The sequence below is a fragment of the Meles meles genome, chromosome 6 (assembly GCF_922984935.1).
Source record: "Meles meles chromosome 6, mMelMel3.1 paternal haplotype, whole genome shotgun sequence".
NCBI classification, from domain to species: Eukaryota; Metazoa; Chordata; class Mammalia; order Carnivora; family Mustelidae; genus Meles; species Meles meles.
In genome coordinates, this window is record NC_060071.1 from 122127346 (window position 1) to 122140056 (window position 12711).

Below are 12711 nucleotides of genomic sequence, written 5' to 3' on the forward strand. Positions count from 1 at the left end.
CAGACCTTGGAGGTCTCCACCTCATTCATTCACTCTTTCACTCAAGCCGCTATGTTGTGGGTGCATAGGGGACAGAGACGCAGAATGAGAGCTCACGTTTTTGGTATTCTTATGGTGTAGTAAATTTTAAGTGCTTTGCTTGTATTTTCTCACTGAATTCTCAACCAGCTCTGTGGGGGGGGGGGGGTAGGTGTTCTACCTGAAGAGCTTTGAGCAGGTGAGGGATGGAGAGGTTAAATGCCACTGGCCAGGCAGCACCTGCTGAGACAGGGTTCAGGCTCCATTCTGCCCTCATGAAGACAGAGGCCTTGTCTTGGAACCTATCAGCTGGTGGGGGCATGGAAGGAACAGCAGGGGTCACATCACAGCATGGCGGCTGAGGCTGAGTGACACTCATCACTATAGAGCCCTGTCACAGAGGGAGATAGCATTTCTGGGGGGTTCCACAGGATCTGTCAGCCGTGGAGCTAGGCTCCTGGGCCTCAGTCTCCAAGAATGCACAGGAATGTCCCTCCTGGATCAGAGGGGAGAGAACATTCCAGGCAAATATCTAGAAAGACAGATCTCCATGCGAGAGCTGACAGGAGAATATGAGGCTTTTGAGAGGGAAGGGAAATAGTTACTGCGGAGATTCCTTCTCCCCTTCTTCCTCTTCCCTCTTGGTGAAACCAAAGGGACCAGGTACAAAAGGGTCCCTGCTAAAACTCTAACATATCCCCTTCCTGTGGCTGGCTGTCCCTGGCATCTGAGACCCTTCGGGTCAAACTTTGAGGTTGGGGGTGCCTGAAGGTTGTGCTGGTCATGGCCAAAGTTATCTCCTAACCTTCCCTCCTCACATCCAATATCTCATTTCAGCTTCCTCATGGTGAACTGCCATCCACAAGGTCTGTTCTGCTGCAGCTGCTGAGGAGATAAGAGATGGACGAACCTGCGTGAAACTCTTGGAAAGCTGGAGTGAGGCACTCAGTAGGGGCGGATGCTGATGATGACAGTGCTTCCTCACCCCTGGTGTTCCAGAGCTCTATCCTTGAATGCGTGTCCAGAATCCAACATCCTCACCCCAGCGCCAGCTGTCACCTTGGTGTATCCACAACCATCCCTCTCCTGAGCTACTGGTGTGAGTCTCAGCACAACAGCCACAGTCATAGTCCTAAAATATAGGTCAAGTCCTGCATGGGCCTCCCATTTCACCAGAGTAAACGCCAAGGTCTTTATAATGGCCCACAAGGCCTGCCAAGAACTGAAACTCCTCCTTCTACCTCTGAGCTCTTCTGTTTCACCTCGCCTCCCTCACCACACTCCAACGACTCTGGTCTCTTTGGTCTTATGCTCTCACCACAGGACCTTTGCATGGCTGTTTCCTCTGCCAAGAATGCTCTTCTCCCAGAGACAGCCTCATGCTCTCTCTCACCCTCTTTGAGTCTTCATCAAATGTCACTTCCATGAGGCTGTTGCTAACATCCCATTGAACACTGCAACATCTTCCACACCCCTTGCCCCCTGACTCTTTATTCTCCTCATTAGGCTTTGCTCTATTTCTTCAAGTAACCATCTTTACTTTCCAGCTTAGTACTTTATTTTGTTTATTTATTCCCCTGACTGGCATGAAAGCTCTACCAAGGCAGACATTTTGTCTGTTCAGTTCTGCACTGTATTGCCAGCATCTAAAACAGTAGCTAGGACAGAGCACGTAATCCTTACATAGTTATCAAGTAACTGAAAGAATGCACACCTTGGACACCTGCCCCCAGGTCTGGTGGGGCTGCGGAGCCCACTGGTGACTCTGCATCCCCCTCAGAGGGGCAAGGGATCAGGCATCTCAGCTGTTAGCAGTCCTTGCCAGGCTCAGTGCAACTTGGCAGTCAGTTGGGGAGCCCCTGGGCAGGTGCTGTGCGGGCCTGAGATGCAGAACTCCCCGCCCACCTCATCTGGTTGGGGGCTGAGGCTGCCAGGAGCATGGGGGGCCTGCTCAGGGGGACCGGCCAACCCAGACCCAGGGGGATCTACTTGAAATCTGAGATGGCGGGACAAGCTCAGGCAGGCCTTCCCCCTCCCCCCCCCCCCCCCCAGGCCCCAGGCGCACTAGTTCTGCCTGGCCGATGACCTTCCCCAGGGTCACTGCCCCTTTTAGGCCTCATTCCCATCCGCCCCCTTGCAGTTTCTCCCAGACCTTCCTGCCTGCCGGGCCCTCACGCCTCACCCCCGCCCCTCCTCACCTGCCTGCACCGCGGCCGCTCCCCCAGCCCTTACCCCTCGGGTCTTGACCCCAGCCCCCGCCCCTGTCCCACTCCATGTCCCTCTCGCGGGCTTCCCTCCCCTCCCTAGGCTCTGCCACAACTCGCCCCTCCTCGGCCTCCCGCTGCCCCCCGCCCGGCCGCGGCCCCGGCCCCCTCCCGGCTGCCGCTCCGGCCCTGGCCGGCAGGGGCCGCTCCTCGCGGCGCCCGGGGCCCTGCCGCCGCCCGCCGCCGCCGCCCGCCTCCCCGCCCCTTCCCCAGCCGGCGCTCCCGTTACGCCGCGGAGCCGGGAGCCGGAGCCCGCGCCCGCGGCGGCAGCGGGAGGCGGCGGCGGGGGCGCCCGGGCGGCGGCGGCGGGGCCTGCGGGGCCTGCGGGCGGGCGGGCGGGCCGGGCCCGGCCAGGCCGCGATGGCGACCAGGAAGGCGGGCTCGCGGCTCGAGACGGAGATCGAGCGCTGCCGCTCCGAGTGCCAGTGGGAGCGGATCCCCGAGCTCGTCAAGCAGCTGTCGGCCAAGCTCATCGCCAACGGTAGGCGCCGGGCGCGCCGGCCTGGGCTGCTGGGGCATCGCGCTCTCCTCCCGGCCGGGCCGGGCCCCGGGAGGCGCGGCGGGGCGCGGGCAGGGGCGCGGCCGGGATCGCGGGCGCCGCGCCGGGGAGGTGCGTGGGGCCGGGGCCTGGGTAGCCCCGGGTCCCGGGCGTCACGCGGTCGGGGCGGCCGGCGGGCCAGGGCAGTGCCCCGCGTCCCAGAGTTCCGGCGTGCGGGCGGGCTTCTGCGGGGTCAGCGCGTCCGGGGGCTCAAGGAGCCGGCTGCCTGAGCGGGGTCCCAGGGGCCCGGGCGGCCTTCGGGTCCTAAGAAGTTGGGGGCAATGGGGGAGAGTGCTCCCCCGGGGCACGGCCGGGAAGTGTGCAGAGGATTACAGGGTGTGCGTATGTTGTACTGGGGGTGGGGGGTGTCGAACAGAGACCCCTGGGAAATATGGGTTGTAAACACATGACGTTCAAGGGGCTCCAGGTGGAAGCTCAGATTTGGGGTGAGTGAAGGGGGTGGTGGGGGAAGGCAGGGGAGATGTGTGTCCTGGGGTTCAGAGAGTAGAATGTCAAAGCTGTGGACCTAGAGAGGTCGGGTTTGGGAATATAGGGGAAACAGAGTCCGAAGAGTCAGAGAGAGCCTATGGTAGAGAGAGGTGGGAATGTGGTTGAAGAATGGGGTTGGGGGGCCTAGGGGCTTGGTGCCCAGAGGGGGAAGAGGTCAGAGGGAGCCATTGAGTAGGAGCCTGCAGCTCTAGAGTTAGTCTATGGCCCAGCTGACTGAATTGGTTCTTGTACCCAATCAAATCAAAATTGCATCCAAAATCCCATTTCAGAGCACAGCTCCACGTGGCCTTATTTGTTTTGGAAGCAAGTATCTTTAATATTTGCTGGTCTTTCAGTACCCGCCAAAACTGCGGGCACCAATGGACTGGTGAGAGGGCAGAGGTTTTGTGTTATTTCATCCCTGGCAGCTCGAGGCTGGGTGAGCAAATGTTGGCTGAACAAACGAATGAAAGAATGAATGAATGGAAGATGCTGCTGTAAGAAAGGACATCATGCTATTTTCAACCTTCTAACCTCAAACTACGCAGAATTGGAGAGGGATGTCAAGTGTCTTGTTCAAGAGTGGGTTATGATTGTGTCTTTTACGGTGTTAGTGCCTTGAAATAAGAACTTCATTTTGAACATTCTCCACTATGGTAACTTGCTTTGGGCAGAGGTTCCCCCAGAGGTTGGGGGGCGGGGGGTGGGATGCAGGTACCATGACTCTTCTAGGGGCATGGAGGGAGACATAGACCTATCTGGGCTCAGCTCGGTAGAAAATGTTGCCTCTTCTCTAATTAAGCATTCGAGGAAGATGGTGTGCAGGCCCATGGGCCCTAATGGCAGCTTGACCCTGCCCTTCCTGTAAGCCTCACCAGCTTGTCCTCTTACTTCTCCTCTCCTTACCTGTTGGCTTTTCTCATTTCTTCTTGGAGTTGGGACAGTCCTGGGTCTACTTTTTCACTTCCCAGCTGTGTAGGCATAAAATACCTTCCAGGCAGGTTGATGTTAGGGTTAAATGGGTTCATTTGCAAGCCTCCTGGTCCTTTTCCTTCAGAACCCACTTATTTTCTGTTTTATTTACTCCTTCATTCAGCCAACATTTGCGTGCCCACCTGTGCCGGGAACAGAACAGGGGTGAGCAGCACTGACCAAGCTCCAGCCCTCACGTACTGAACCTCTTCTGAAGAGACCGGCAATGGCAAATACAGAAATCAATAAATGGGATAGCTTCATAGTGAGAAGTGATTTGAAAAAAAACAAAAACAAAACAAAAAACAGGGGAAGTAATGGGATTGAGAGTGATGAGTCGAGGAGGAGGAGGGATGGCTCACACTGTGGTGGCCTCTAGATGGGCTTTGGTGGCCCAGGCCCATCTTAACCTTCACAGCCCCACAAACTTGGCTTCCTTCACAGGGCCTGATCCCTGGGGCCTGAGCCTCAGTCATTAATGCAGCTTTTGGGGGAGTGGGCTGTGTGTGGCATGGTGGTCCATGGGTCCGTGTGCAGGTTTGGTTTGGGGAAGCTCATGAGAGATAGATTCTGCCCGAGAACCCACATGGTTAGTAACTACCATTGCTGGCAAAAGATCACATGGACTTGAAAAGGTCAGAGAGATTGGTCATGAACATAACAAGATAAAGTAAAGAAAAAGATGAAACAAAACCAGAATTACTGTGGCTCTTCTTTGGGGTTCAGAGAAATGTTTGAAGGAGGGTCCTTCCCTTCCTTTGGCTGATGGGGGCTTCCTGAGTCTGGTGGTAGAATTTTTTCCTGGCTTTGAGGGTACCAGCTCCCCCTAGACCCTTTTGGGTGAAGTGGACCTCAGATTCTAGGCAGATTTGGGAAAATCCTTAAGCAAAAGCATTTGCTGGTTATAATAAGGAAAGTGAGTTAACAGTAAGACAGTTTGAAGGCAGCCACAGGCAGAAAAGAACAGTCTTTGGAACTGGGCAGACTGGTGCCCGAGCCTAACTCTACGTTCTCAGCCAAATCCCTTAACTAACCACTCAGAGATTCGGTCTCCTCATCTTAGAATGGGGAGGAAAAGACTGAGTTTGCAAGGGTTGTTACAAGGATCACAGGAACTGACTCCCAGGGCTCGTCAGTCTGACATGTTAGTATGTAGGCCCTTCATTCATTCATTCCACAAATATCAAGTACCTGCTACATGCTAGGCACTGTTGTAGGCACTGGGGATATACCAGTGAACAAAACAGACAAAAATGACAAATGTCCTTGCCTTTATGAAATCCACATTCTAGTGGGGAAGGGGCAGGGAGACGTAAATAAAAATCAGTAAGTAAAATTTATAGGCTGCCAGATGATGCTAAGCGGTATCAGAGGGGAATCAAGAGGGAAGAGGCAGCAGTGCTTTGGGATTGGGCTGGGGGTGGGGGCCACAAAAGTGTCTGGTTTAATACGTGGCCACAGAGGGCACCAGGAAGGCAGCATTTAAGATAGGTTCCGAGGCCATGGAGGGGACAAGAGCCGAGGCCTGATGAGGGCAGAGAGGTGGCTGGGCCAGATCACCTGGGGCCTTAGAGGTCATGGTTAAGGCTTTGGCTATTCTCTGAATGAGGTGGAAGCCAAGGGAGGGGTCAGAGTGGAGGAGTCACATGTCCTCAGTGCTCCTGCTGCCTGAGGCCTCCCTACTCAGCAGCATTTGCTTCTCCTGGGGCGGGAGCCTAGCAGCCCCTCCCAGTAAGGCCTTGAAATAGTGGACACGTTCAGAGCACGCTGCTCCAGCCCGACTCCTTTGAGATAAATTAGTTCAGACAGCCAAGAGGTGAATAAGGAAGAAAAGGGCCAACGCCAAGCTGAAAACAAACGCTGGGAATCCATTTTTTGCCTCATACTCCACTGTGGGTACCACTTTAATCACTCCCATCTCAAAAAAAAAAAAAAAAAAAAAAAGGCAAAAAAAGCCCCAAACCCAAAATGTGTAGCAGCTACATGCCAGGTCTCTGTGAGTTCCAGCAAGGCAGTGATCACACAAGTTAAGAAGGGTGGGGTGGGGTGGGGTGCGAGAAAAGTCTACTCAAGTCTAGATTGTCGCTGCCCGAGGTGTGGTCAGCGAAGCAGCAGCGTGGGTATCACAGGGGAGCGTGTGAGGAATATAGACTCTCGGGCCCACCGCAGACCCGCTGGGTCAAGCCCCAGCACCCTAACCAGGCATCCAGTGGGTCTGTTGGCACGGGGGCCTGGAACTGAGATGGCAGCCGGAGGGGATGGGGATAAAGACGGAGAATAACAGCATGTCAGCTCCCTGTTGGCTCACAGGTCAGTCCTGGCCCTGGGAGGGCAGTCCCAGCTGCTCTCTCTGGAGAGAGTCCCTCTATCCCCAGAATGTCACCGTTAGCCTCCCAATGGTGAGGTTCACTGCTGTGTGACAGAGTGCACGGCCTCGCACCTGGGCTTCAATCCAAACTCTATCTGTAGCCGGGTGACCCTGAGCCAGTCAGTTAACCTCTTGGAGCCCATGTTCTTCATCGCCCTGACGGGGTTCATAATCGTCCTCCATTCAGGTGGCTGTGAGCTAGAAATGGGTTGATCTATGCAAACTTTGCTCCGTGCAAACTCCGGTATTGACTCCCTCCAGCTGACTCAGTGTAACCCTGGGCAAGGCAGACCACGTCCTGGATAACACCTGGCTGGGACACAGAGTGGGAGCCCTGGAAATGACACATGAGCTTGTGCCTGGTCAAGACTCCCACGTTTTTCAGTAACAGAAGCGGGCCTTTTGGAGCCTGCACCACAGCCGCCAACAGCCAGCCACTCCCTTTCTAATAAGGCTGTGTCTGCTTCTCCTTCCTCTCCCGGTCTGTTAATCTTCTTAGGTAAGCTCAGTTTCTCAGCTTACTTAGAACAATTAGGCCCCAGATGGTGGTTTCTCCTTTAAGGGATCATCACTGTTCTGATTGGGTGTGATTTTGAGACATTTTAATTACCTCTTTGTGATGGGCAGGTAGGGAAAATGGTGCCTGAAACAAAGAATATTTCTGGGGCAAAGTTTGGTTACAAAATGTGTGTAGACCATTGAGTGGGAGAGAAGTTCTTGCATTCGCCACTAGCTGATATTCCCAATGGCCTTGGTGCCTCCAGCCTGGTGGCATCCCCCTCTGGAGGTGGGCTGAGTTCCTCGACAACTCTCGGGTCTCAGGCCTCTGGAATCCTTCCTGCCCCTCTAGGGGCTTCTTTGGAAACAAGGCTGGGGTTTAAGCAAGAGTCAGCTGTGGGGTAGGAAAGTGGCACTGTTGTTTAGAATGGCTTCTTTGGACGTTCCCAGGGTACTGCAGACTGCTAGGAGTCAGACTCCCCAGACAGTGGGGAAGGACAGTGAGACCTTGATGACACTCCACCCCAGCCTTCCCAGGGCAGCCATCCTGTTTTTAAATACTCTGTCTTGTTGTCCTCTGAAGGACACACCTTTGTGCCAGACCATATGTCCTGATTTTTGGATTCAAAAGAGTCACTTATTTGACAACAATATATTGATAGCTCTTGAGCTAAGCACTGGGGCTCATGGTCACTGTAGTCAGTACAGAAGGACCATGACTTTGTGGCTGTATACAGTGGGGCCAGGACTGTTCAGATTTTCTCTGGCCGCCTGCTTGGAGGGATTTCAGGTTCTGAGGATTCCTGACATTGATCTGCTTGGTAAGCCAGGCTCTCCAGTGTATCCTCCCATTACCGGGGCTTCCCCCTCCCTGCCCTCACCCGGCACCCACTGGCTGGTATGGCCTCTTGGAGCCTCTCATTAACCTTGCTCATTGTCTTTCCACCTGTGCTCATGCTGTTTGCTCTGAAGTCTTCTCTGCAGGCCAGAAGCCTACCCGTCTGTCAAGGTCTCGCTCAAGTTCCTCCCAACTGTCCTTCCTTCCCCAAAAAAGATGTTTGCCTCAGAAAAAAGACAACGTACAGTTTAGAACCAGATGGGTCTGAGAGATCACACTGTATCATTTTCAAACTGTGTTGTTGAGGAACCCCTCTGGGAACATGCTTTAGGGCCTGGAAGCTGGGTGGGCAGGGCTCATTCACTGGAGCAGTGATACTTTTTACTAAAGTTTCCTTGGAAGGAAGGCCTAATGTGCTTTTGGAACACATCTGAAAGCCACTGATGTGGTTGTAAGCTCCATTTTACAGATGAGAAAATAGGCCCACAGAAGTGTCCTCCCTTAAAACCACCAGCTAGCGAAGTGGCAGAAGCAGGCAGGGTGGGTCAGAGCTCTGGCCTGTGAGTGCAGTTGCTTAGTTCAAAGTGAGCTAGCTGCTGCTGCTTCCTAACTCCTAACTTCCTAACTGCTACTTCCTAACTGCTTCTAACTTCACCTGTGAAGCCCTATGTGTAAAGTGGTGCTTTGCATCCAGAATCCCTCTTCTGAAACTCTTGGTGCCAGCTGTGTTTTTGAGTGCAGAATTTTCCAGACCATGGTGCCTATACCGGCCAGTATGTGACACTCAATGGCTCCAGGAGCGGTACTTCATAATGAAACAACAGGCCACTATTTTCTGCATCGAAACATGCAAACAGGCCTTGCAAAGTGACAGATAAATTATAAATAGCCTCATGTTGCTTCAGTTGAGGTTTTGTTGCCCAGTAAGTTAACAAAAACAAAACCAGGTTTTGGTTTTTAGAGAGTTCTAGATCTGGGAAATTATGCAGAAGGGATCATGAACTTGTAGTAATAGTGCCAAATGTGTAGGGCAGTTGTAAGGACCAAATGTGAAAACAAGGAACGAAAAAACCGCACCTAACAGTGCTTAGCTTGCTGCCTGCACAGAGGAAGCCATCACTGTAGATCTGCTGCTGGGTCACGGTGGTGGGTTTATCATCTCCCAGTTCAGGGCTGTTTCTCCTCCCCATGTGGCCTGTCGTGGCTCGTGCCTTGTCTCCTCCCCCAGATGGCCAGCCACTAGAGGCTCTGCTCCGAGGAACCGTCAGGCTCCCGGTGTGTACTTGCTGTGCTGTGTTGAGGGGAGGCCTCGGAGCATCTGGAAGAGGCCTAAGGAGGGCCACTTCGGAAGTGGGAGCGAAGGCCGCAGGACAAGCCCTGACTGGGGCTCCCACCACGGCTGTTCACCTGTTCGGCTGGTGGTGTCACGTGACTTGGGGCCCGCCAGAGGCATCCCGGATGTCAATCCAGCATGCTGCACCTGAGCTCCCTTTCCTCCTTCCTGCCTGCGCCCCAATTTTATCCAACTGCCAGCCCTTCCCGTGTGCCATGTGCTTCACTGGGGGTGTGGGCCCTCTTGGGGCTGCTCCCTGACTGATTGGTTGAGGCCTGAGCATGTGACTTAGTTCTAGCCAATGAGACATCAGGGGTCTTAGCTGCGGGAGGGGCTTCTGAAGAAGATTTCCTCTTGCTCAGTAGTAACAAACGGCCTTCCGGGCGATGGGAGTGGTCTTCTCCCCTTGGAGGTTGGCCCTTGGCTTCTGAGGCTGGGAGCTGCAGCTGTCTGGTGGCGGTGAGGCTGACTCTCAGAGTGCGGGAGCGCAGAGACGCAAGACGGATGTGGCTCCACGCCTGCAGTGGCTCTTGTCTGGACATCATTCATGTGGAGCAGAAAGTGCCTTCTTGCTGAAGCCACGCCGAGTGGGCGTCCGGTGGCTACTTGCCGCTACAGGCTTTCTCTCCCGTGCACCTCCTCGCTTACTCGGAACACTCCCAGCTGCCCCGCCGGCTTGGCACCGGCTGCATCATCAGGAATGGCCTTCATCCCTGATTCTCACTGACCTCACTTGGGTAGATTCCTGCCCCTCTGAGTGACCTCATGCTTGGCAGGTGGCGGAGGGTTGCAGGCCTTTCTGTGAAAGCCAGTGTTTCCCATCTGAGAAGACAAGGAAAGGGAAGAGGTTTTCTGAGATCTCTCGAAACCATCCCCATCAGCTACCAGGACAAGGATGAGCAGTGTTCGGCAGACGGGTCAGAGGAGTGCCACATGCTGTATAAAGGGCAGCCGCAAGCCTCGGGAAACCGGCCATTGTGGCTGCAGCCCCTGTCTGTCTGAGCAGGTCCGTCAGGTGTGGTGGAGGTGGAAGTGCCAGAGTGAGGCGGGACCCATGTTTTTTGGTCCTTTCAGAGGCCTGCCAGACCTGGAGTCAGAATCTCCGTGCAGTTGCCCTCCCAGTGACCTTGTGTGCCTCACTTGATTCTCTGAAACCTTAGTTTTCTGGACTTTGTAGGTGTTAAAACTGTGCTGGGAGGGAATGTTAATTGCTTGAGCTTTTGCTGTGTGCAGTGTTCTGGGCATGAGCTTTTACGTGGATCCCAGTTAATCATCACAACAACTAGGTGAGGAACAGGGTAAAGGGTCACAATTCTTATTCAGGGGTAAGTAGACTGAGGTGTGGAGATGGTCTCTGAGCTGGATTCTCATCCACTCGTAACTCTGGTTCCATTATTCTTTACACCAATAAATGGTTTTCTAAGCTTGTCGGATGGAAGAATCACCAAGTTGGCTCGTGGCGCCCCATTCCTAGTGACTCCAGTGCAGCAGTTCTGGGACTTGCGCTCCTGTAGGCTTTATAAAGCGTCCATGTGATGCCAATGCTGCCTGTCCGTGGACCTGCTCTGAGTAGCCCTGAACTAAATGAGCCTGCACATTATGGATTCCCAGACCACTCCTCTGGGGTAGTGGTCTCCTTGCCAATATGGGGACTGGAAATCTGCATTTTAAAATAGAGCCTTAGGGAAGTTGTGTGGTCGGGCAGGTCTGGAGCTGTCCCTTCAGCCATAATCTTTAGCATGTAATGAGTACCTCCTCTGTATGAGGCCTGCACCAGAAGAAAAAGACTGAGTGGGTCAGCAGTCACAAGAAGCTTATAGCTCAGAGCAGTCACACAGTCTCTGGGCAGCAGAGTCACCTGGGGCTGGTTAGCAACTCAGATTCCCAGGCTGGGCCGGAGTCCTGCTTCAGGAGGTCTTAGTGGGGTTGGGGTTCAGAAAGCAGGATTGTTAACTAGCATGGTGGTTGTAGCACGGGAAGTTCTAGGACCAGATTTTAGACACGATTGTCCAAATGGTGGGACAGTGTCACCAGTAGCTTGGGCAGAACAATGACAGCGTTATATACAAGGCCCCAGGGTGCCACTGTGTTACTGGGGCCTAAGGGCAGGGTGTGCTTAGGTGACAGTGGGGAAGGCCTTGCAGAGCACCGGGAGAAAGATCTTGCGGAGTTGTGGCTTTGTCCCAGTTGGCCTGAGAGTTTGAAGCACTGAAAATCCTGTGTCCTGGGAACCCCCTTGGCTCTGGGCAAGCAAGACCGTCGTTTACCCTGTTGGGCAGATGGAGGCATTTTCGCAACAAGGACAGGAACCTGGTGCTGGAGAAAGCAGTGGGGTCTGTCCTGTTAGACATGGGATTAGATCCTGGGTCAAGCATTTACTGCTTGTCTGTCTGTGGGTGTGTTCCTCCACTCCCTGAACCTCCCTCTCCAGCTCCAAGGTTGTTCTGAGGAGTACAAGGGACAATGCAGTTAGTTTCAGGGGCCAGCAGTCATCTGAAGCTGCCGAGATCAGGAGTTCTGTGTGTGGCAGGAACTGGGAGGGGAGGGGAAGAAGGCCCGGATGGATGCTTAGCCCCTGATGGGGGCTGCGTGGAGGGGAGTAGGCAGGGTGACGATAACAGCAAGGATAGCATGGTGCTGAATTGAGACCGAGGCCCAAAGCTGATGGCAGTTGCTGTTAGCCGGTTCCCAGAACTAGTCAGTACAGACCTGGGGCCTCTGCTCAGGTCTGACACACTCCCCAGTCCTCCTCCTGTGGCTGTTCATTCTGCACTTCTGTGTGGGGGTTCTGGGACACAAATTGGGGACGCCACAAAGAATGTGACCACTGGGCTGTCGGCCTCATGAGGGCAGGGCTTTTTGCTGTTTTGCCCATTGCTCCGTCTTCAGCACCATGTCTGGCACACAGCTGTTCTTTGACATACCGACATGCTCAGTTCATTGTTCAAAGAACAGCTTGGCTGTTGCCCTTGAGGAGTCAACTTAGATTCTTTTACTCCCCAAACACCTAGTGAGCATGTGCCGGGTGCCAGCCCCTGCCTGACAACCTGGAGTACAGCGCCATTAAGACCGTGGTCATGCTCGAGTCTAGTGCGAGGAGAGCCGGCATCTACGTGCTTGGGGCTGGGAATGGTAGAGGGCAAGGGTGGCAGGAATCCAGGGGAGGGAATGTCCACCTGAGACACTGAGACTCTTGGTGCTGTCCCTCTGGTGATTGGATGGCCCTGCCAGCCTGGGGCTCTGGGCGAGTTCTGGCTGATGGATTGCTGTTCAGGCTGACTGGATGTCCGTGACCTTCTCTTCCTGCGTCTCTTGTGCAACTGAAGGGTTGATGGTTGCTGAGTGGCCCTTCCCAGGGAGGGGTTTCTCTGCTGCCTCTCCCTGTCCCTCCAA

General features: G+C 54.3%; 1 protein-coding gene across 3 annotated transcripts in view; it reads left to right on the forward strand.

The window, feature by feature from the left end:
- Nucleotides 1-2547: 2547 nt before the first annotated feature.
- The window catches only part of TTC7B (tetratricopeptide repeat domain 7B), a 248341-nt gene continuing 238177 nt past the window's right edge, over nt 2548-12711 (forward strand). For all 3 annotated transcript variants that reach the window (XM_046007995.1, XM_046007989.1, XM_046007990.1), the window contains exon 1: nt 2548-2763. In XM_046007995.1, the coding sequence (XP_045863951.1) occupies nt 2643-2763 (121 nt within the window). In that variant the 5' untranslated portion in view covers nt 2548-2642. The remainder of the gene's footprint in view (nt 2764-12711) is intronic.